Source organism: Dipteris shenzhenensis, chromosome 18 (assembly GCF_047967505.1).
Source record: "Dipteris shenzhenensis isolate YYH24624 ecotype China chromosome 18, Dip_SZ_1.0, whole genome shotgun sequence".
NCBI classification, from domain to species: domain Eukaryota; kingdom Viridiplantae; phylum Streptophyta; class Polypodiopsida; order Gleicheniales; family Dipteridaceae; genus Dipteris; species Dipteris shenzhenensis.
The window spans coordinates 39,171,607-39,197,021 of NC_141613.1; the positions used below are offsets into that span (position 1 = coordinate 39,171,607).

Below are 25,415 nucleotides of genomic sequence, written 5' to 3' on the forward strand. Positions count from 1 at the left end.
GTATGCCCAACAACAAGGCATTGACTTTGAAGAAACATTTGCTCCCACATCCAGGATTACTACCATTAGATGTGTCATTGCCATTGCAGCCCATCATCATTGGCAAGTGCACCAGCTTGACATCAAAATTGCTTCTCTTCATGGGGATCTGCAGGAAGAAGTCTATGTCACACAACCTCCTGGCTTTGAGGTTGTTATTTCTGAAAACAAGGTATGCCGGCTTAGAAAAGCCCTTTATGGTTTGAAGCAGGCACCCACAGCATGGTATGCCAAAATTCATGCACACTTACTATCCCTTGGTTTTCAGAATAGCCCCACGGAACCCACTCTTTATGTCCGTGGGAGTGGATCTGATTTTTTAGTGCTGATTTTAAATGTGGATGATATGCTCATCACGGGCCCATATACTCAGCATATTGCAGCTTTCAAGACTGATTTGCAGCAGATTTTTGAAATGTGAGACATGGGACAGCTCCACTATTATTTGGGCATTCAGTTTGCTCATGTTGAGGGGGGTATCATGATGTCACAGTCAAGTATATTGGACAGCTCCTTGATCGTTTTCAGTTCGAGGATTGCAAGCCAATCTCTACTCCAGTGGACCCTGGCTTCAAATTCTCAGCTCATGATGGGAGCCCACCATGTGATATCACTCTTTATCAGCAGGCTGTTGGATGCCTTATTTATTTATGTCACACCAGACCTGACTTACAATATGCAGTATCTCAGCTCAGCAGATTCATGCACATGCCCAGCTCACAGCATTGGCAGGCAGTGAAGAGAGTTTTCAAATATCTCAAAGGCACTCAGAATTTAGCCCTCTTCTAAGGTGATAAGGGCTCACTTACCATGCATGCTTACACGGATAGTGACTGGACAGGTTGTTCCGACACTAGAGTGTCACATACCGGCAATTGGTTTTTGCTTGGCAATTCATGTATCTCTTGGCTTAGCAAGAAGTAACCAACAGTTGCCACATCTAGATATGAGGCTGAGTACAGGGCAGCTTTCACCGCTACAGTAGAGTGTGTCTGGCTTTGACAGTTACTTACAGATCTTGGTATTCGCCAGACATCCTCCACCATGATCTACACTGACAGCCAGAGTGCTTTGGCCATTGAAGTTCATTATCATTATGTTCGAGAGCCGTTGTCAGCAGGAGACATAGAGTTGTCCTATCTTCCCATAGAGGACAACATAGCAGATCTGTTTACAAAGGCACTTCCTCGTCCCAAGTTCGAAGTCTTCCGCCAGGCTTTACACTTGGTTCCCTTTGTTGCATGATCTGACATACCTTGTACATTCATAGGTGGCTATATCCTTTTGGATGAACATGTGCCACCATGATCAGAAAATACCAGGTATTCTGAGACGTTTCCAGAATACTTCAGCCCATACCATGCACGGGGGTTTGTAGGCCATCTTCCTCCAATTCTAGTGATGCCCTATGGGCCCTGGTATGTGCCTTGTAGGCATAGGTATAGACACTTAGTTTATTTTGTGCCTTTTATGCCACATAGGACACTTAGTCCTATGTGACACCTAGGACACTTAGTCCTAGGTCTAGGTACAAGTACTATGTACTTTTTCACAATACACTAGTTGACGTGGCAGCTGCTATCTTCGAGTCTTTGTACCTTGCACTCTCTCGCTCTCTCGTTAAACGATCCTACAAACATGTTTATCCAAAAGACAGCAATATATGTCACATCATACGTGGCACTCTTGTTTCCAAATTTGGCCCTTTCAAGCATGGCCCATTGTGTGACATGATTTTAGCTACAGCCAAAACTCATGCCAGTCATCTCGTAGAATTTATCTGTTCTCCCCGTGCTACAGATACATTCGATTTTGAGGAGTTCAAAATGTATTTGATATGATCGGCACCCCTTTCTTCCGGCCATAAAAAGGCACTTAAACAATTGTCTTCTTCAACAGCAATCATCCTAGAAAGGCCAAAACCCCACTTCTTGCATTTTGAATATTTGCTTAGGGTTCATACCGAAGGCTCAAACTGAGAATATTAAAACATGTAGGCCACCCCATTCTTTTGATGTTCTATACAAGGATCTGTAAATAGAATTTTATATTTTTATCCAAAATATAGAGCACGACCTGTGGTTCCTTAATAACCATATATGTACAAATACGATACAACAAGGTCTCTAGGACACATCACAATTCTTTAGCATTGAGTACAGTGTCAGCAATAACATAACCAAGTACCATATCTAACTTCAATACCTCAGAAGGTGTAAGATATCGCAATTGAGCACACAAGTCTGTCTCAATTAATCCCGATCCCACCTGCTTGACCTTAGAATTCCTGTCTGCATCGTCATTAATCAAGGCAGAATCACTGCTTACAAACTGAACGTTTCCTTCTGTCACCAGTTTGCCACCTTCATTTACAGATGTGTCTCCAATCAATGCTGCCATGTCAAGCCTCAAACCCTTCATGTTATTTTCAATGAGCTTGCTCTTTTGCAGCGGGGCCTGCATTCATCCAAGAAATAAGATTATAAATTACACAACAGATCCTTTATAACAGAGGCTCAACAACAGAAGTACCTATGTAAGTAGAATGTAATTTGGGAAAATCTTGGTCTAATGATAATAGTAGACTTTGCAGTTTGACTATAAATCTCATCTTATCTTAACAGTGGGTGATATGGAAGCTTCACTATCCATCTTTATAACTGCTACAAAAATTAACTGCAATTCAGACTATAAGGTTTTCTCTTGTGCTCTAAAATATTCTAACGATGACGAAATGACATTTCTCCATTCATTGAATTGCAAGATGGTGATTTATTTTCCTTGAATGCTCAAGTATTTAGCGATGGTGAAGATAACTATTTAGTTTATTAAGCATGTGTTCCCTTCACATTTACTTTACAAAGTTACACCACAACATACCCTAGTACTCCCTAGTAGTCTAGCTAGAGTCTTCATTCAGCCAAAAAGAAAATGAAATTGTGATTCACAGGGGTGTTTCCATCAGGTACTTAGGATGCCAGGTTGGGGTGGGCATCTCTCCAGCAAAGTACTTACGATGCCAGGTTGGGGTGGGCATCCCTCCAGCACAGCAGTTTGCTCCCGTGTTGGAGAGCATCAGGAGGAAACTCATTTTTTGGAGTTCCACCAGCACTTGACCTTGCATCCAAAGTAGCGGTTGTGAACCAAGTATTATTGCCTGGTTCGTTTGCTCTTGTTGGTGCAGATCTAGAGGTTATATATCTCAGCTCATGAGACCTATCAAGAACTTTCTTTGGAGTGGGTTGGATGGCACCTCAAATGTTGTAACCACGGTGGCTTGGGAGACTCTCATTCTCCCCACTGGGGAAGGAGGTCTCAATATTATTGATCCAAATTTGCAGTGTATGGCCTTGCTCTGCAAATTTGTAGTGAGAGGTTTGATACCTGGACAGGAGCCTTGGAAGGACTTTTTCCTACGCGGCATTCAATCTTGTACACCTTCTCACAGGGGAGATCAGATGGACAGCTCCAGATGGATTTTTACTTCAGCCCATCTTAGGTCTCCCTCTTCCCCTCTCATGGCTTCCATTCTGAAAGCTTGGGGCAACTTCAGAGACACTCTTCGGAGAGTTACACCCTCCTCTCACGAAGAAATAGATAGGCAGCCAATTATGTGGAATGAATCCATATTGGATGAGCATGGCAGATCACTGGGCGTGTCACATTATTTGTGGTGGTCTAGATGGGAGAGGGGATCTGCTTCCACTGTAGGTGCCTAGAAGGCTTTAAGACAGTTGTCAGAAGATCGGAGACTCTTATCAGTTGACCACCTCAGAGGGAGTGCAGTCAAGATGCAGCAGATAGAGGCAGCCATACCAATAGAGTGGATAGATACAAATGACTTACCAATCACGGAGTCCACTTGGTTGGGAGCCTCTTCGGGGACGGGTGTTCCTTTACAAGTCATTGCCTTGCGGTATGCTTGTCTTTGATGTTCAGCCGGGAGGTAGACTTCTCAGATCCTCACATGATATTCTTTTGGAGGTTGCCTTCCAACCTGTTAGGATTGCAGGGTACATGGAGTGGGGCACAGATTCAAGTGGTATCTTGATCCTAGCCCTGTTCTCTTGGCCCTTGGATCTTGGAAACTCTGGTTATATGGTGGCTCTCCCATTAGGTTCTTACAGTGGGACCCAAGGGAGTGGGAATGCATTGATGAAGGGCACCGAGAGAAGAGCATCCCCTTCTTTCGCTATACAGCTAGAATGGACAGGAGATTTCAGCTTAGCAATAGAGGTTGGAGGCCCTCCAGAGCTCCTCATTGGGATAGCTTTCATATTTCTGTAGAGGTGCAGAAAAACTTTTGGAGGAGGCTCTACAAATCCCTCTGAAATAGAAAGATCACTCTCTTCTTTTGGCTTTCTATTCATGGAAGGATTGCAGTGAACCTGTGGAGATCCAAGTTCGAGGCTGACCCTACTTGTCCTCGATGCCACGCAACAGTCAAGTCAGTTCAGCATTGCCTTTGGGACTACAGACAGGCGAGGACGATCTGGAAGGGTGTTGCCAGGATTCTTTGCATATTTCATAGAGCATCCTTCTTCATGACTCACGGATCAATGGCATGGTTATCTCTTACTCGACCTCAGGTGTTTTCGAGGGACAGGACTCAGATTCATCCTTCATTATACGACGACACTCTGTGGAGTCATGCTCTCTCCAGGATGTTCCTTTCACTCCTTTCAGACCTGCTCATGCCTCGGTAGACACATCTTGGAAACTTCTGGCTAGCATTGGAGGGCCAAATGTACAGAGGCGATGGAGGGTTCACAGGTAAACCCGTCCCAGTCTATTGCATTGTCTTCCATAAAGTCTGTTAATATAAACTATCAACTTGTCACTACCGTCCATGGGAGTCTTCAAAGATTTGCAATCTTGAATATTAAACCTCTTTAAAATATCCTATGTATTGCAATAGAACATACATTGTTCTTGTGATACTAAGTTTGCCACACGTGGTAAGGTTTCTGAATAATATTTGCCTTGAACATGTGTAATGGGCAAAGTTCCTAGAATACTCTCTCACTAAATGCATCCATCCTAACTACTAAGTGCATAAACATGGAATGTTGACTGTGGAGAGAAAGAAAGAAAGAAAGTTTATTCAAGTCTTCAAAAGACCAAAGGGTCTATGAGACTGAAAAAAGCAGATGCAATGAGCTGAATGGGTGGAGCCTTTAAGAGGGCATATGCTCCCAAGACAAGTACACCAATAACATAGAGCACTAGTACAAAGTGTCTAAGCCCATGAAGAGGATGGAAGCTGTGGTGTAGCATCACTGCAGTGGTCCTCTGTTTGCTGGCAGAGGGGTCAAGTCCACAAGAGGCTCCGATAATGTATGGGGCTGCAGCGCCATAAAACCCAGGATAGGGCGCTGACAACAGCCAACATGCATGATTCGCTGTGGTCTCCTCCTGAATTTTCCTCCTGAATTAGACAAGTACCGTTGTCATACCTATCGACAATGCCTCTGGTCTGGTGAAACTGGGGCGTGAGCTTGATCTGTACATCAACACGCTAATGGGTCTGTCGTATCTCTCACTCTTGGCCTTGACTACACCACCTCCCTAGGACCTGCTGATTCGTGCTATCCGACTAGAAAAACTCAGCGATCACGCTCTTGGTGGAATCTAGCTGAGCACCCTAATGTCGTCTATGTGGCTCGAGCAACTGGTCTATGTGTCATACAGCCTCATGAATGAAAGTCGCCAAACATCCCTGCTCCAAGTGAGACAAGAGGCTAGAGAGAGGCCGGAATCCATCCTTGAAGAGACAGTGGTGATTACCTCACATCTCATAGTACACAGGGCATCGGAAAGCAAAATGCTCCTTTGACTCAACCTCCTATAGATCACATAGATTGCAAAGCAAATGCGGCCCTCTCTATGAATGCCCTCAGTCCGTCTAGTCTCCATGCCTAGCCAGTGTGAGGAACACGAAATTGCTCAATCAGAATTCTCAAAAAGTGGGGGCTATGTATCATGATGGATCGATGAAGCTCTCCTTTGATACTGTAAGCGATGGTCTCTATAGAAGCTGAGCTTCACAAGAAGCTCACTAGAGGCTAACCAGCTTGTGAATGTGTGTAGCTGTACAAGATCCTCCGAGATAACATGGTTAGCCTCATAATAAGTGAGTGGACAAGGGGCCCTTAAGGCTACACTCAAAGGGGGAAATCTGTCCATATGGAGTCCCACACTCTCAAAACATCTGCGTGTAGGGCAGACCAACACCTTTGATCACCCTCAATTGCTAATGTCATGGATGAGGATAAGCCAAACATGGTAACCTGCGTCGGTCTGAGGTCAAGGATCCCTGACTCGGTAGTGGTATGTGATCACCTGCAATGCTGCATTAAGAAGCTCTGAGCTCTACAAACTGGCTAACCTGTGATGTATTCAAGGAAGAGGCTGTGATCGAAGAGCGTGTCATGATATTATGTAGTGTGTGTAGACGGTGTCATGATGTGCATCCTGTGGTCAGCAATGGATATATATTTTTTTTAATAAGGTGTGGTCAGCTCATGGTCCCGTGTGGAAGGAAGTGAATCCACCCAAGAAAGGCCATCGATCTAGGCCATTCTAATGACAAAGCCCATATATCCTGTGCATGTCCAAGAAAGCATGCCCTTAAGAGTGTGATGGGGGCTCACCTATCTGCGGATACTTGAGATATCCCTGCATCATCTAGATCAATATTGATAAATAAAATAGAGTCATCACATAAATCAAGATGTGATACCTAACATGCATCCGTCCTCGTGTTGAACTCTCTAACAAGGAGGACTTCCTTGCAGCTCGAGAAGCCCATGATCTCAAGATGTAGGGCAGTGTACGATTAAGTCTCAACCTCCTCACGTAAATCTTTGGCAAAGTGTGAGGGCTCGAGGGGGAAGTAGCATCTTGCGATGAAAAGCTCCTGTCAAGAGGTGCGTTGGATCCGAATCCAAAGATATCTGGAATGTGTGTCACGCCTCTCAACAAAGATCATCCCAGTGAGAAAGCGTTGTCAATCCTCCCGATCCATGCACTCCACTGTCTCTTCAGTATCGTCCCACAATGATGTCTCCCATGTGAATCCACTGACTACAAGCAAAGGGTGCTTTTAGCCCTTGATCTAGAGTCTATGACATGATGTCCTAAGCTGGCCCGTGGTGTTCCGTACTACATGAGAGGTGGATCTGTAAGTATCTTAGTACTTGGATAAACCCATCATCATCCAGATGAAATAAATGCTCTTTGTAGAAGGCCATCTTGGTCACATCGTCCATGTCCTATAAGTGTAAACTTGCCATAGGGCGAATGATTTGACAGATATCTTGCTATGTCGACAGATATCTTGCTTTGTCGACTGCAAGGAGGAATCTAGTGAGTATTGCTACCGTGGTACGTGGTCAAGAGACATGCCCTTTAATCGAACCATCTAAATACTCATGCATACCAGCATCTCTAATCTCCTCCGCTAGCTACGAGCTCCATAGATGACAAAAGGGCTCTCCATGGAAATCTTTATTGAACTATTCGACTCTATGCAGGTAGGTGATAATTTGGAAGTGTGCAGCAGTCTCACTGTACACTTTGCTGGTGTGGACCTCTTCCCTCGGATCATGCGAGACTACATCACCACTTCTAGTCTCCCAAAGCCTGACCAAAGACAAAGAAAGAAAGAAAGTTTACTAACGTCTTTGAAAGACCGACGGGCCTGTGAGACTGAAGAAAAACAATAAAAGCTAAAGGGTGAGGCCACTAAACATGCATCCAAATCGGGTCGAGAATATAAATAGAGAATGTGTTGTGTAGCAACTACTAACTTCATTCCTTGAGCTGGGGATTGGCAATCACCAGTAATACCCCTCTATACAACTGTGGTCCCCGTCTTAAAAAGGGCATGCATTTTAGTCCCCACTGTCTAAGGCTATGAAATTGTGGATTACTGACGCTACACTATAGACGGTAAGGGAGAATTGCTTCCATGAGAGGAAGTCCATGGAGAAATTAGCGAGACTGTGCAATCTCATCAACTCCCGTGATTGAATCATGCAATCTGACAGCATATCTCACGATTGAGAACAAGTAGCACTCGATCAAAAAAAAATTCAACACCTTGCTACTGAGTAGAAGCCCCAGAGTCTCTTTGGGAGACCCTGCAATGCAAACATGATTGTCGGAGCTTTAGTCTCATCCCCTATTGTCAATTCTTCGTCCACTCTCCTTAGAGTACTTGCTTTAGAAATCTACCGACTAAGGATGCCTTGTACCCTCAGCCAAGTTCTCCCAAGCAAGAAGGCAATTCTCTGCTTCAAATCCCCGATCTTCTAGATTTTCTCTACATTAGTGCAGACTGCCAATTCATTTGTTTTGCAAATGTCCGTCGCTAAACTCCCATACGTCATCTAGCCTACTAGCTCCCTCTGCGCATTCCACAGCCAAATTTCCTATTTGATCGCTAAAACGCAAACTACCCCGCTCTCCTCCAACCACATCGTCGCTAGGGTACTCCCACTTTTCAAACCTATGTGGAGCAGTTTTTGCCTTTTCTACTGTCCTTGCTTGAAGTGACGGCACAATATGCATGAGGCTAGCCATAGAAGCTGAGTGCATTATACATTGTATGCCTTTAACGTGCTGGGTATTAACCGCACCCTGTATCTTAGGAGTTAGACCAGCCTTGTACTTCCTCAGCTAGGTCTTTTTAGAGACCTTCTTGAAAGGAGCATGTAGGCCATCTTCTCCCGGTCGTATTGATGCCCTCTGGGCCCTAGTATGTGCCATGTAGCTTTAGTTATTGGCACGGTCCTAGGGTTCTCTTTTATAGTACCTTGTACTTTCATTTTCATTGTTGTAGTTGATGTGACAGCTTCCACTTCTTGCTCCACTCTTTTGCATCCTTTTGCTTCCGTGAGCCTATAGTGGTATGAGAGCACTTCCTTCCCAAACCTACTCCCTACTTCAAGCTTCCTGCTTCCAACTCCCGCATTTCTGCTCCATCGTCAACCTTCAACTCCCAGACGTCCGCACAGCTCCGACGCAACCTGCTATCAGTTCGCCCGTACAATCATACGGATTTCCATACTGCGTGTCTGTATAGCCGTACGGATTTCTGTACTGCTCGTCCATCCTGTCGTACAAGATTTGCCCGTACAGGCCGTACTGTTCTGTCCGTACATTCCGTACAGATTTGCAACGTACCGTTCCATCTGTACATTTTGTCAAATTTGCGACGTACCGTCCGTACACTGTACCGATTCTGTATTGTTTTGCACTTGCAGATTCTTTTTCAAGCTGAAGGTGTCCGATGTCCGTCATCTATTGGCAGGATTCATTTGCAGGCTCAACTGTGCATTCAGCCATTGTTTGGCTTCGATTTTGGGAGCAAACATTGCAGTAGATCTGCAATTTTTTGTGACATTTGGGGCTTTTGCATTGCAGCTACGATTTTGCATGTACATAGCAGATTTACAGACAATTTGGGCTTTTCCTGAATTTGCCCTATTTTTGGCTCAGTTTTGCTCTACAAATTGGGGCTTTTGGGTCTATTGCAGGCAGATTGCACGCTTGTAGGAGCCTTGAACCCTTTTGTTCTCAACTTCAGATTCATGGCTGCATGATCCCATTACAGCGCCCCATTTGATCACATTTGCAAATTACAGCTTAATTTGGGGCTTTTCCAGATTTGGAGAGCAAGTCCGATTTTTTTGCAGTTGCAAGCCTTGAGGCTATCTTTTGAGTCACTTTGTCAGTGCTTTTTGACTTGTCTCATTTGCAATGGCTGGCAACAATCATGATTTATTTGGCATTTTTCGTGAAGATGATAAGTTGGATGGCACCAACTATCCGATGTGGTCTTGTCTCATGAAACATATTCTTGTTGCAAGGCATTTTTGGAACATTGTTTCTGGGGTTGATCTGAGGCCAGCCAATGCTACAGTGGCTGCCCCTGATGCTAGTCCCTCTGCAAAGGGTACTCCTCCTGATGTTTTATATTCTAGCACCCCTATTGCTGCTCCTCCAACTCAGGAACAAACAAGATGGGATGCAAGAGATGCAAATGCACATTCCTGTATTGCTTTATCATGCAAGAGAATCATTATTCCACACATCCGGTCATGCAGGCAGCAAAGGATGCTTGGGATAAATTGGCTTCTCTTTATCAGATTCGCAATGAGGCACGTGTTGCATATTTAAGAAGCCAACTGCAAGAAGTCAGCATGAATGAAGGTGACTCTATGGATGCATACTTGACAAAGGTCAAGGACCTCATGGAACAACTTGCCAATATTGATGAGGTGGTGCCAAATTCTCAGCTTGTCAGTGCCACATTCAACACGTGCCTCTTTATCAGATTCGCAATGAGGCACGTGTTGCATATTTAAGAAGCCAACTGCAAGAAGTCAGCATGAATGAAGGTGACTCTATGGATGCATACTTGACAAAGGTCAAGGACCTCATGGAACAACTTGCCAATATTGATGAGGTGGTGCCAAATTCTCAGCTTGTCAGTGCCACATTCAATGGGCTGCCAGATACATATCAAGGGTTTGCTACAACCCTTCGACTAGTGGCCATGGATAATCCAAACCACTACTCCTTTGAGCAGTTAGTCACTTTGCTTTTGCAGGAAGAGCAAAGTCGTGCTAATAGGCAAGCTACTATTCCTGATCATGCATTTGCTTCACAGCAAACAGGAAAAGGCAAGGCTTCCAAGCCTATGGGCAAGCCTAAATATGCGCCTAACAGTGGCAATTCCTCCAATGCATCTCAAAATACAGCAGATATGTCAAAGAAGAAAAGATGCAACTATTGTCGCAAGCCAGGGCATGAAATTTCAGAATGCAGGAAGTGCATTGCTTTGGAGAAAAAGAAAGCAAGATTGACAGTCAATGCCTCGAATGCAATTGAATCCCATGAGCCAGCAGATGCTTCACATGCACATGCTCTCCAAGATGATTGGGCATGGGCTGTCCATTGCTGTTTTGATCCCTCCAAAGTTGATGCATTCTTTACTATTAATGATGCTCAGTCTTGGTATTTTGATAGTGGTGCTTCCAAGCACTTCACTTCTTGCAAACACTTGTTTCATTCCTTAGCTAACGCACCTCGAGGGGGGGCTGACACATGTGCTAATAATGCTTCCTATGCTGTAAAAGGAATTGCAGATGTGCAGCTCACATCCATTTCAAGCCATCCTGTCACTTTGACAAATGTTCTTTTTGTGCTTGGAATTGAAGTCAACTTGATTTCAATTTCAGCAATTGCCACTTCATGTTTCAGAGTGATATTTGATGGATACAGATGCTTAGTATATGATCTTCGTGATGACAATGCCATAGTTCTTACTGGCACTTTGCAAAAGGGTCTTTATCACCTTGATCATTAGTCAGCTGGACTTTCTATTAAAGCATTTGCTATGTCAGATTCACACCTTGCGGAAACTCATCTTTGGCATGAGAGAATGGGTCATCTCAATTATAGAGCTCCTGCCAAGTTACATTCACAGGCCATGGCAAATAATGTACCTCAAACTCACACAGTTCCCAAACATGTGTGTGAGGGTTGTCTTTTGGGTAAGATGCATCGGTTTCCTTTTCAAAAGAATTGTCCAAATTTCTCACAAAGGAAATTGCAGCTAGTGCACACAATGATGTCTGTGGCCCAATGAGGACAAATGCCATTGGGGGGTACAAATATTTTATGACTCTAATTGATGACTTCACAAGATATTGCTGGGTATCTGCTTTAAAAGCCAAATCTGAAGTGTTCTCATGCTTTCAGAGGTGGTTGAATATAGTTGAGAATGAATCAGGATGCAAGCTTGTCACCCTCAACACAGGGGGATGAGCATTTTCCGAGCGAAATCTTCCGAGCGTCCGAGCGAAGGAAAAAAAAAGCTTTCAACTATGCAAAAGTATGGCAAAAATGGATCAGAAGAAAACATAGTTTCACTTATATATATGCAAAGTATTATATCAATGCCTATTTTATACACAAATCTTTACGAGAATCTTTAGGAATGGTGAGAACATAATGGGATGGCTTTTGAAGAAATCCACATGTAGAGTAGACTTCTCTATGAAAATTCCCTTATGATCCTTCTTAGAACTTTTACTTAATAGGGAGTGACGTTGAAAAACCTCTCTTAACCTATCTTCATGAAAGGGTTTCTTCAAAGAAAACTCATTGAAGAAAGCCATCCAGGTGGTTTCGCCAGCGAAACTCCTTTGAGGTAGGTCTTCCAAGGTAGTTTCGCTGGCAGAACTATCTTGGACAACATTTTTAAAAGTGACATAACTTTCACATCCAATGTCCAAATATAGTCATCCAACCACTCAAATTGATCGGAACACCCCATTTGAGCACATCTATGGAGCTATATTTTGAAAATATTGCATATATAGTATTAAATATTACATGTATTTTATGAGAGTGATATGTAAGCCCAAGTTAATACTTATTTATAGTAATTTAAGCTTCTTTAGAAACATGTCCATAAATATCTTGTTATTTATGCTATAAAAACACTACAAAGATATTGCCATATGATATAAATGTGTTAATAAGTAATTATATATGTATAGTATTATTACATTGAGAGTGATTATAAGGATGTTTCTTAAAGGAATTATTTTTCAACACTTTTTAAAGGTAATAACAGGGGTACAAAGGGATATCTATAAATAAGAAAATTTATGTTGTGTAAAAATGAATGAGTGACTAGTCTATATATTTTTATGATAAAGGGATCTAGTTCTAGTGAAAATAAAAGTGTAAAAACCATGTTTCCTAAAGAAATACAATTTTTTAAATCTCTTGAAAAACACGCTCGGATAAACTTGCTCATAGGTTTTTGCTCATAAAATTGGCGCATCCCTCAACACAGATAGGAGGGAGAGTATATGTCAAAGGAGTTTGATGCATTTTTGTCTTCACAGGGCATTGTGCACTCATGCACTACTCCTTACACTCCTCAACATAATCATGTTCCTGAAAGGAAGAACAGGTCCATTATGGAGATGGCCAGATGCATGCTTAAGGCCAAGTCCTTGCCCAATAAATTTTGGCTTGATGCAGTGATGTGTGCCAACTATGTGCTGAATAGATCACCTACAAGGGCATTGAGGACTGTTACACCTTATGAAGCATGGAAAGGCAGGAAGCCTTCACTTTCACACATGAGAGTTTTTGGGTCTCTTGCATATGTTCATGTACCATCTCAGCTGAGACATAAGCTTGATGACAAGGCAATCAAATGCATATTTAATGGTTACAGCCAGGAAAGCAGAGGGTATCACTTATACCAACCACTAAGAAGATTATTGTCAGTAGAGATGTAATCTTTGCTGAACATTTGGCTTCTCCTCTTGTGGACTGCAAAGCTAAGCCAGAAGTTGACATGTTTGATGCCTTCAACAAGCAATGATCAGCCAGCACCCCATGCTGATTTGTAGGTTCCTCTTCTAGCAAAAAACGATCCCACTATTCATGATGCAGTGATTGAAGAAAGAGCTCTCAATAGATAGCAAAGGCAAGTTCCCACATGGCTTCTTGACACATTGAGGGACAGCAAACAAGATCAACCTCTTGCTGCCCGGACAAGATCACGGAATAGACAGATGCATGGTCACTTTCTTGAGTTTGCACTCCTTGCTACAGTTTGCAATGAAGAGACTTTGTGCCATAAAGATGCTTTCGACAGCAAAGAGTGGATGGATGCAATGAGAGCTCAGCTACAATCTATTGCCAAAAATGACACGTGGGAATTAGTAGATCTACCTCATTGGTACCCGGTGGGTCTACAAATTAAAAAGGAAATCAGATGGCAGCATAGATCGACACAAAGCCCATCTTGTTGCAAAAGGGTATGCCCAACAACAAGGCATTGACTTTGAGGAGACCTTTGCTCCCACTTTTAGGATTACTACTATTAGATGTGTCATTGCCATTGCAGCCCATCACCATTGGCAAGTGCACCAGCTTGACATCAAGACTGCCTTTCTTCATGGGGATCTGCAGGAAGAAGTTTATGTGACACAACCTCCTAGCTTTGAGATTGTTGGCTCTAAAAACAAGGTATGCCGGCTGAGAAAAGCCCTTTATGGTTTGAAGCAGGTACCCAGGGCATGGTATGCTAAAATTCATGCACACTTACTCTCCCTTGGTTTTCAGAATAGCCCCACAGAGCCCACACTTTATGTCCACAGGAGTGGATCTGATTTTTTAGTGCTGATTTTATATGTGGATGACATGCTGATCACGGTGTGTGGATAAAATTATAAATATGTTTTTCACTTATTGCATGCTGATGGGTAGGTGCATAGTTATGTACATAGCTAATGGGTGGTGGCTTTGAGTTATAGACACTCTCATAAAAACTCTATACTGATGTAGATATCTTCTTGAGATTGTAGATACTTTTGCAGGGACTCTCAAGATATGATGATAGAGCAGAGTGGGTGCATCAGGCACTACAGAGCATTTGGTATGGAATGACATGTCTTTCATTGTTGTCATGTGTTATGTTTATCTTGCCATGAGTGGTTCCCGATTTGTAAGACAGGTGAGCATTCATATCATGGGTTGTGGGCTTCATGAATGTGCGGTCATATGTGGCAATCAAGCACTAAAGGCTTAGCTTGAAGGTTGTGTATAAGGGTGTGCTTAAAGCCTAAGGTTAGGGATTAATGGACCTAAGGTTTAAGAAAACCTTTGAGAGGAGTAAAAAAGCAATGGGATGACGTGGCTTTTTTTGAAGTAAGGTAATCCATGCATGCAAGGGCGGGCTACGTGATGGCGAGGTGAATCTTCTGGAGCATGAAGGTGGCAAAGTACGTGGAGAAGGCGGTTGGAAGATGGTCCTAGAAGGAGAGGGCCTCGCAGATACGAAGGGGATCTCACAGAAATGCAGGGAGGGATCTTCGGTGGAGTGGGAACCGTGAGCTGCTCTGAAGGGAAGGATGGACACAAGTAGGGGATGGAAGCTGATGGACGGGGAGATGCTGATATAGGAGGAGGAGGATCTAGGAGGAGCTAGCAGGGGATCGTGAATGCATTGGGAGGTTGACGATGGCCTATGTGGGAGTTTTTTTTGCTAGCTGGGGCGTCACTAGTAGAGGAGTGGTGAGTGCCTTAGAGATGGGAGGATGACAAACGAGGCAGTGCTCTGATCACGTGAAGAGAGGGCTATAGGGGGTCCTGCTGGAAGAAGTCATCTGATGGACGGGGAGATGTTGGACTGGACGATGGGGGGGGCGTAGCTTTGCTAGAGGGGGTGGTTTTGCTCTGGTGATGAGCTTTTGGAGGTGCATGGGGAGCTCCGTGAGGGAAAGGGAGTTGTCGGGTGGATTGTAAAGAAGGAAGAAGATGTTGAGAGTTGTGGCGACGCCTCTGTGTGGACTGGAGGTGACAGGTGACGGATTATGGGGGTATCTCGACTTTGGAAAGCTTGGAGGACTTGGTCAGGGAAGGTCGTCCGTGAGCCAAGGAAGCCACAGTGTCGGATCACCATGCAAGGGAGGATCACAGATGACGGGCAGTTGCATTAAGACCTTGGCCATCGGGAAACCCAACCTCCGGGTGCAGGAGAAGCTATGATCAGCTATTGTCTTGAAGAGGTGAGGAGCTAATCGTGTGGGAGATAACCGGACTGTAGTGCTACTACTACAGAGGAGGCCATGGCTCTTGCCGGGAGTGCTGGGACTTGGGCGACAGAGAAGGTGGTGTTGTGGCGTTGTTATCATTATCGTATGCCATATTACGAGCTGCTGCTCTTGTTGGGAGCCTAAGAGACTTGGCTTGTGCGATGAGTATGAGCTGTTTGCTTGGGAAACTTGGCTGTGGGATCTCAATAGCAGGGGCTTGGAGTAGACGGGCTCCAGGTGCTTCGTGATGACGAGCTCTGTGGCACACTTTTGATCACATGACAGAGAAGGGTAACGCGGGTGGTGCAAAGAATGAGCACGGGCTGGTTAGTCAATGGGTAAGCACACATTAGCTTGGCTGAAGGTGGAGAGGCTTTGGCCAGACAGGTGTAGCTACAGGGACCTCAACAGTGAAGAGCTCTAGTGATGAGGAGCTATGCCTCACTTCATGCTTTCAAGGATATTGATAGGAGCTTGAGGGTAGCTGGCTATAGCCGGTGTCCATTGTTGATTATAGAAGAAGCCTTGCTTGTGATGACGAGGCTATGGGCAGCATGTAAATGATCAAAAGTGAGCTTCACAGAGTCCAAGGTGCTATTACATAACATGCTTGTATAGCTCACGGTGTAGGTTCTCTCATAGGGTGGTGTTTGAGCATATGCTACTTGTAGTCAAAGAGATCCGGGATTGTTCCTCACAGATTTTGTCAGGGGAGATATGAGCATGGTTGTTTATACCTTGAGCTGTCACGAAGTGTTCATGGCAGTTATGCAAATCTGAAGTTGTCATTTTCTGGAGTTTTATGTTTCATGGGTCTTCTATGTATTTTTTGAGCTTGATCTTAGTCAGTAGGAGAGCTTGTCTTGAGAAGTGTAGTCCTTTGGGCTCTTTTTGTGGTTATTTGGCTTTCGGAGGAAATGTGGCAAGAGTTTGAGTTGTATATAGAGGTGTGCAGAGACAAGAATATTGAATGAATGCCTTTTACCTTCTTATGGTGTTGTTCACTTGCTTTAAATGTGGATGAGGGTGGCTGTGAAGGCGGTCTAGGCTCTACTACTTTTGTCCATCCAACGGGCCCTCATACTCAGCATATTGCAGCTTTCAAGGCTGATTTGCACCAAGCTTTTGAAATGTCAGACATGGGACAGCTGCACTATTATTTAGACATTCAGTTTGCTCATGTTGAGGGGGGTATTATGATGTCACAGTCCAAGTATATTGGACAGCTCCTTGATCGTTTTCAGTTTGAGGATTGCAAGCCAATCTCTACTCTAGTGGACCCTGGCTTCAAATTTTCAGCTCACGATGGGAGCACACCATGTGATATCACTCCTTACCAGCAGGCTGTTGGATGTCTCATTTACTTATGCCACACCAGACCTGACTTACAGTATGCAGTATCCCAACTCAGCAGGTTCATGCACATGCCCAGTTCACAGCATTGGCAGGCAATGAAGAGAGTCTTCAGATATCTCAGAGGCACTCAGGATTTAGTCCTCTTCTATGGTGATCAGGGTTCACTTACCATGCATGCTTACACAGATAGTGACTGGGCAGGTTGTTCTGACACTAGAGTGTCACATACCGGCAACCGTTTTTTGCTTGGCAGTTCATGTATCTCTTGGCTCAGCAAGAAGAAACCAACAGTTGCCACATCCAGCTGTGAGGCTGAGTACAGGGCAGCCTTAACCGCTACAGTAGAGTGTGTCTGGCTTCGACAATTACTTACAGATCTTGGTATTCGCCAAACATCCTCCACTATGGTCTACACTGACAGCCAGAGCGCTTTGGCCATTGCCCGTAATCCAATGTTTCATGCACGTACCAAGCACATTGAAGTTCACTATCATTATATTCGAGAGCGGTTGTCAGCAGGAGACATAGAGTTGTCCTACCTTCCCACAGAGGACAACATAGCAGATATGTTTACAAAGGCACTTCCTCGTCCCAAGTTCGAAGTCTTTCAACAGGCTTTACACTTGGTTCTCTTTGTTACATGATCTGGCATACCTTGTACATTCATAGGTAGCTATATCCCTTTGGATGAACATGTGCCACCATGACCAAAAAATACCAGGTATTCTGAGACGTTTCCAGAATACTTCAACCCATACCATGGAGGAGGGTTTGTAGGCCATCTTCTCCCGGTCGTATTGATGCCCTCTGGGCCCTGGTATGTGCCATGTAGCTTTAGTTATTGGCACTTAGGTCACCTAGTACTAGTGGTACCACTAGGACACTAGGTCCTAGGGTTCTCTTTTATAGTACCTTGTACTTCCATTTTCATCGTTGTAGTTGATGTGACGGCTTCCACTTCTTGCTCCACTCTTTTGCATCCTTTTGCTTCCGTGAGCCTATAGAGCAATCTGCAAATAAGCATCCCAAAACTTCTGATTGTAGGTGTCTATTGTATCCCCTACATCCATATGCAAACTCTCCCAACTGAGGAGCTTAGGCATAAACTGCTTGTAAAATGCTTTATTGAAGCCCTTCCAATCTTTTGGAGCTGATCCATCTGTGGTCTGTGCACTACACCATACACTAGCTGTCCCTATCAGATGCAAGTGAACCATGCACATCTTGGATGATTCAAAGAAGTTCTCAGAGCCAAAGGCTGCGTCAAACTGCCTGATGAACTGCATAGCCTTTTCTGTGTGAGCATGCTGGCCATTATATGGGACAAACTTCACTGATTTACCTCCTTTCTTGAACTCCCGAGGCTCAAAAGCCTTTGCTGCAGCTTGCTTCTGCTTCGCAGTCGCCTTCTTCCCAGCTTTGGAGCATACAAACTCAGAGGAAGAAGAGGAGCTAGAAGAAGTAGAGGAACTGCAAGAGGAAGAAGACTTCCTACTCTTCTTCTTCTTCCTTTTCTTGCTCTCTTAATGGGATTTCATACTCTTTTTAGAGGACATGCCCACATGAAAGAGAAGGGGGTGAACTGGGTGATCTTTTCCCGCCTGCCTCCTTCTGGACTGCTGCAGAAGGGGCCTTCTCCTGCTCCCTCCTCTCGAAGGAAATCCTCCAATCTACAAAAAAGAGGATTCCATCTTGCTTGGGCAAGCTGTGCAAGAAACTCCCTGTAGGAGTCCCCATTTTTAAACTGCCTACTCTCTTCAGCCTCTGCAATCCCCCCATGGAGTGAGTTAGTATGGTCCCGTGAGGCAATCACTTCAATCTTGTCCTAAAGTTTGTCAGCCGTCACACAAAGGAGACATAGGATTACAGAAGTAATCCACATAGTCTTTTCTGTTCAGCTTGAAAATCCCTCTACAAGAGGTATAACAGATCTACAACTTTATCTTGACAATTTTCCCGTCTGCATGGTGGATCGCTCTCCAAATTTCCTACGTAATCGCTGCAGTGTAAATTACCGTGCTCTCCTCCAACCTCGTCGATAGACCCGGTAGATGGTACACCGAATTGGGCCAAATTCGAAACACAAATCAGTCGGCCTCCAAATGACAAATTTTTTTTGACGCAATTCCTTCAGGTGCATCTATGCATAACTCCTTGCTTCACAGCCTGGGATCGCTACCACCTCAGAAGGGAGTAAGCCCATGCTCTGATAATCTCAGCGATAAATCGCGAGATTCAATTATGCAATCTGACAGCATATCTTAGGATTGAAAACAAGTAGCGCCCGATCAAAAATTATGCGACACCAATTCTCACAATCCAAAAATCTTCTCTCTCTCTCTCATCACCGCTCACACACACATTAGGGCCCCATACCAATAGGCTGGACCCCCCGCCTCCCCCCCCAAAAAAAGGTATTTTATTTAATGATGAAATCTGAGTACAAAGCTTGCAGCATAAAAACTATGTAACAATCCACAAACTGAGATTACAAAGAGTGGCCAACCTAGCTTCCCAAAGTTGGCAACTGCCACTTGTAACAATTCTAGATACTATCCTAATACATGCCATGATGTGGTAACTTTTAGAGCTCTCCAAGGTCTTGGTCACACGAGCACCTCATAAATAGCTTAGTTCATAGAAATTGGGCAATTAACCCCTCTTGGTACCTGCACAATTAAATCAAGGTACTCAACCATGGCACCCGTTAATTGTTAGATTTTGCAAGCAAAATAGGATTTTAGACTAATCCTAGTCTCTGTGGGCGTCCCCACCGTACAAATTAATGCATGTGCTTTAATTCTCTAGTTGACCACGGTCAACCCTCTTTGACCATAATTAAGGGCTTTGACCAACGATCAAGGCTCCTTAATTATAACCAAACCTCTCTAACTGGGGTTGGAATATCTTGGTTAACTAAAGTCAACCCTCCTTGGCCGAAGCCAAGCCTCCTTGACTGAAGTCAATGCTTTAACCAAATAAAAGAACTCTTTGACCATGGTCAAATAAAACGTCAACTTTATAGAGTATTTACAACTTGGTGACAGACTGCATCTGCTCCTAAATGACTGAGGTCTGCTAAAGCTACTGAGGTTGCTGATCATGATCTTTAAGTGCATAGCATCCGTGGTGTGTAAGGTATGAGCTTTTTATTCTTGAAATTTTAAGGTGCGAGATTTGAAAAACAATTATTTTCGAGAAACAATAAATGGACTGCTGTATTCACAGATTCGACCCACAAATATATAGGCACTCTTTTATCTCTCAGCATAGCCCTGGTGCACTCCAATTTTCTCAGCCATCTCAGTTCGTTAAGGGGTATATGCTGCTGTATATTGGCTCTGTATGCCTCATTTTCTGCAATAATCTATGAACTGCAGATTTACATTCTCTATCACTATCAAACCTGAGAATCTTGATTTTCTAACCTGTTTAATTCTCTGCCATTATTTTGAGAGAGTATAATTTGAAAAGTATATGCATCAGACTTGGATGCCATCATGTACATCCCAGTCTTGGGGTAGTCATCAATGAGTGTAATGAACTATTGGGCACCACCCAGAGACCTGACGTTGATGGATCCCACTATATCTATGTGCACCAGTTCAAGAACTTCTCGACTCGTGTGCTGGACCTATTGGGAAGGTATCCCTATGTTGCTTTCCATAACAACAGGGCTGACAAACTTTCCTAGAACTTTCAGTGACATGCCGCAGCCCACATACCATCAGATTCTTGGGGTTGTCATCAATGAGTGTGATGAACTATTGGGCACCACCCAGAGACCTGACCTTAATGGATCCCACTATATCTATATGCACCAACTCAAGAACTTCTCTTGATTCGTGTGCTGGACCTATTGAGAAGGGATCCCTATGTTGCTTTTCATAACAACAGGGCTGACAAACTTTCCTAGAATTCTCAGTGACATGTCGCAGCCCACATACCATGAGATTTTTGTGAAGCTTTGCCAAGATTTCAAATTGATGTGTCCAAGCCTCATGTGCCATAGCAGTGTCTTCTCCCCCTCTTGAGAGTCAGCTGCATTTTCTGCATTGGCTAGCTGTCATTGTATCAATGTACAGCCTGTATAATGACCCTATCTCACTCTTCTGGTAATAACCTTCATGTCTGTTGCAATCTATCCGAGACCACACATTCATCACTATCAAGCTCAACAGCCCTCATTTGCTGACCTGAAATTTTACTTATAGATAGCAAATTCAAATTCATGCATGAGCCATTATGAACGTATCCCAATTCACCATTAGGCAAGCTGATTGGACTCTCACCAGCCCCTTGATTACCGGCTTCTGTCCATTGCCATATGTAAAATCTGAGCCATAAATTGAGCTATACCTTGAACCTTCAATATCTCTTCGTCAAGGAATACAAATCTCATTAGCACCTGCTTTTGGCTTCTTCTTTGTTGACATCTATAATCTCCTACAAGTCAAGAGAAAGCACGCAATTCTGATTCCACATGTAATAATTAAAAGAGCCCTCGATGCTATATGCATCACTAAACATTTGTTCAATCAAACTACACCACAAATGATTAATCTCTTGCAGAGCTTCAGTGCAATACCCTGCAGAAATGCAAAAGCCATAAACTTTGACTGTAGAAATTTACAAATTTGATCAACAAAAGCCGTTTCATGATTCCCGCTCAAATTGTTGCAAAACAATTATAGCAGTTAACAAGCCTGCAAAACACAAGTCTTTGTTGCATGCATGTTGTAATGTATCCCATATATGTCAACAAGGACCTTACACACATGCAGCTAGAGCATCACAGGGAACGGCTAAAGAAGTCATGGAGACACAAGCTCACAAAGATGGAGTTTTCATCTTTGCCTCTGAATTAAAAGATGAATGCATCCCATGAAGCTCTCTCAAGAGAGTGAATACTACGTTCTCTTTTCCCTTTTTTGTCTATAGGCAACTCCACCATGTTGAAGTCACCTCCAATGACCCAAGAATCAGCAATAGGGGCCCAAGGGAGCAGCTCCATGCTGAAAAGAACTCTTTCCTATCTATTATTGGGAGCATTTGGTTGAGGAAAGCCGATTTTACATCGATTTATCAATACAATGATCCACTGATCCCTGATGGAAAGATGATATCATGGCCAACCACAAGTGGGAGGATGGTGGTTGAAACCAAAATGCAAGTCCCTCCCTTAGTCCCAAGTGCCGCAAACCAAAAATTATTACCTAGAAGTAACTTGTGTAACTTACTACAACCCCTAAAACTCCTGAATATAAAGATATTTCAATGGGTCCCCCCAGAGACCCCAGGATGAAACTAGTTACGAATCATCTGTCTTCGACAGTGATGAGTAACACAACCAAGGCCCCAGCTAACAATCCACATCTGCAAGAGGAAGAAGCATGGACCCTCTCTTGGCATAAGCGAGGGTGGGAAGTCCAGTGGAGAAAGGATCATACCATGCTGTCTAATGACAGTCGATTCCTAGGAGAGGTGGAGGTAGTAAGGTAAAACTGAGAAGGGAGGCAGAATAGGAGCAGGCTCGGAGAGAGTAGCTAGGGGGGACAACAAGCTGTGAAGAGCAGCAAGCTGGAAAAGCAACAATGGGGCTGGTTAGGGCTGGTCGTAGGGGAGGCAAGGAGAAGAGAAGGATGGCGAGGAGGATGGCGACCAAAGAAAGGTAGAGAAGAGACAAGTCACGCAGAGGGGGAACAGCTGCAACTTGTGTAAACACTATCTGTCCCAAATTCGACTTTTCAACACAAAGTTATAACAACTGTTGAGGTATTGAGTATTCAAAGTCAACTTTTTCTTTCTTGGGGCCACTATGACCAAATACACGGAAATGGGAAAATCCTACAATGAAAAAAGTCTAATAAATCGAACAGAGAAAAGGTGATATACCTAGATGAATCCAGGAACATTCCCAAACTCATCCTCTAAAAACACAACATAGTGCAGTTTCAATCTCATGAGAGTCACTCACAAGGTTGAAAACCATAAACTCCATAGCAGGGACTAGCTACTATGACATCCCCACTGACGTCATCAGCGCCCAACAGTGGGTGTAGACCATAGTATAAAAATATGCTCTCACACATACAAATCCACACACCCACACATACTTGAGCATCCATTTATACAAAGTGAGTTTCTGTCGGCACTCCGGAGGTGAAGGGCAGACTCAGCCATGATGAAGGCTAGCACTAAAGGAGAAGGCTAATCAAAAGGTAGTCCAAAATCTCTTCATTCAAGCTACAACTGCTTGTGAAGTCTAAACATTTTCATTTTAGTCTCTCCCCAACGAGCATCTAAATCTAGATCTAGCTGATAGGGCAACGCACCATTTAAGATAGAAAGAATTATCACAATACCAGCAGGCCGCAACAGAGAAAAGGTGAGACTAATAACCAAGCAAAAGAAAGGAAATGCCATGAGGGCCTTGTGGCAGTATAAGTTAAAAATAAACCATGGTCCCACTCTCTCATGAAGGCCCCCTAGCCTCGGCCGGACGTGATCACCCCTAAACTCTGCTGCAGCGGCCATGAGGGTGTGTATAATATTTTGCCAAATCACTAAGTGTGACTGAGAATAAAGGTCTAGGTCCCATCAAGTGCCTTTGTGCATCTGAAATCTGGATGTCCAAATCTGCCAAGCAGCAAAACTAGAGATGATCTCCCAAGTCGAGTCTATGGAGGGGACCTGGCGTCTGTGTCAGGAAATCCCCACTGCATCTAGAATGATAAGCTAAGTGCCTCCCTTGAGAATGAGAATGGCCCTGTCCAAATCCGCTCCCTCATAGAGGACCTATGGACCTGACTGAGTAACTGGTCCATACATTAGAGACAAAGAAAGGAGAAACGTGGAGCAGCAATACCCTCCTATTTCCTACCCCTTTGACTAGACCCAACCCATAAAACTTCAATCTTTTTAACAAACTTAGAAATGTACAGCTTCATAAGACTAGAATCTATCCAATCTTACAAATTAATTTTTTTATGAAACAAGAGAAAGAACAAAGGGAATAAGGGATTTTGTAAGCGAATTTGAACAAAATTGCGTAAATGAGACAAATATATAATAAAAATAACTTAGTAAGCAAAGCTACGCTTATGGTTCTCATCAGCACCCAAGCATAAGCATTGGTAAGCAAATTCAGAAATGGTCCATCTATTATATCCGTCACAAGGAGAAACACAATGCCATCAAAGGAGACCAAAAATTCCACTAAAAAATACTGCAAACCTGAAATATCTTCCCCACACCTTCACTTTTAATTGCTGGAACATTTGCCCCACAATTCTCACATTTGCTTTTGGGCATTTCACCCAAAAATTCACTTAATAGATCTTTTGTTGTATTGAGTACATCTGAAGTCCAAAGCTTTTCTCTAACTTGCAATGCATTTTCTTTCCCAGCATCCGCTTGCTCAGAGTCGGCCAGGACTTCAGAACTGTCATCAATCTTTTCACCTTTGTAAAGCATTTCCAATCGGTCAGCAAAAATTTGAACCTGAAGCAGGAGCAAACAATGGGAACAAAACAAAATTTTAGAAATGAATGCCCTTCTTTGAATGCAGGCAACTTCACATGATTGGATCCATTAATTTTTTACACAAACTCTTTCTTAGCTGTACACATGGTTGCAAATGCTTGCAGACTAGTGCTTCCTACCCTTTTGTTGCTCATTTTGAAATGATGGCAGAATATGCACACGTGCTTGAGAACCTTGACAAGCATTCTGAATACCAACGGATTGTAGAGAGGTAAGATCAGGTCAATGTGGCCAAAGTGGCCAGGGCACTGAAGAGTCCCTTCTCCACATGTAATACAACTGCACATTCAGCAAGAAAAAGGCTTCTCAATGGAAAAGTTGGAAAGGACCATACAAAAGATCAAATTTTAAAAAGGCTAAAAGTAAGAGGGATGCAATCGGTACATTATTTACCACTATAATCCGATGACAGTCATAACATCAAACTTAATTCGTTCCAATTCCTTGTCAATGGAAAGTAAAAACAAAAGACAATGTAGGAATTAAAGTTTTGGACTCTTACATCATGATATAACTATGTAAAATTGCATTCTATACAATGTTACCAGATGTTTTACAGAATGCGCTTCAAAGGTTTTGTTATAAATGTTTTGAGATATTGTTTGAAGTTTGCCTAGAAACGCGCTCTAGTTATACATTAAAAATACATAATATATAAAGTGTATAATAAACTGTATGCATAATTATTAATATATAAAGTCTATCATATATGGACTCTCTCTCTCTCTCTCTCTCTCTCTCTCTCTCTCTCTCAATATTTAAAAGACATTTAATCTACAAAATCAGAATCAGCTCACATGATCTCGAGGTGGAGAGGGGAAGATGAGCAAGACCCAGGGT

At 43.4% G+C, this 25,415-nt stretch overlaps 1 protein-coding gene across 1 annotated transcript in view; it reads right to left on the reverse strand.

The window, feature by feature from the left end:
• LOC147891213 (DNA-directed RNA polymerase I subunit 1-like) overlaps positions 1-25,415 on the reverse strand; it is a 111,553-nt gene that overhangs the window by 45,199 nt on the left and 40,939 nt on the right. The window contains exons 3-5 of the mRNA XM_087389257.1: positions 24,695-24,854; positions 24,267-24,533; positions 2,245-2,496 (exon numbers count right to left, since the gene is read on the reverse strand). Coding sequence (XP_087245383.1) covers positions 2,245-2,496; positions 24,267-24,533; positions 24,695-24,854 — 679 coding nt within the window. The remainder of the gene's footprint in view (positions 1-2,244; positions 2,497-24,266; positions 24,534-24,694; positions 24,855-25,415) is intronic.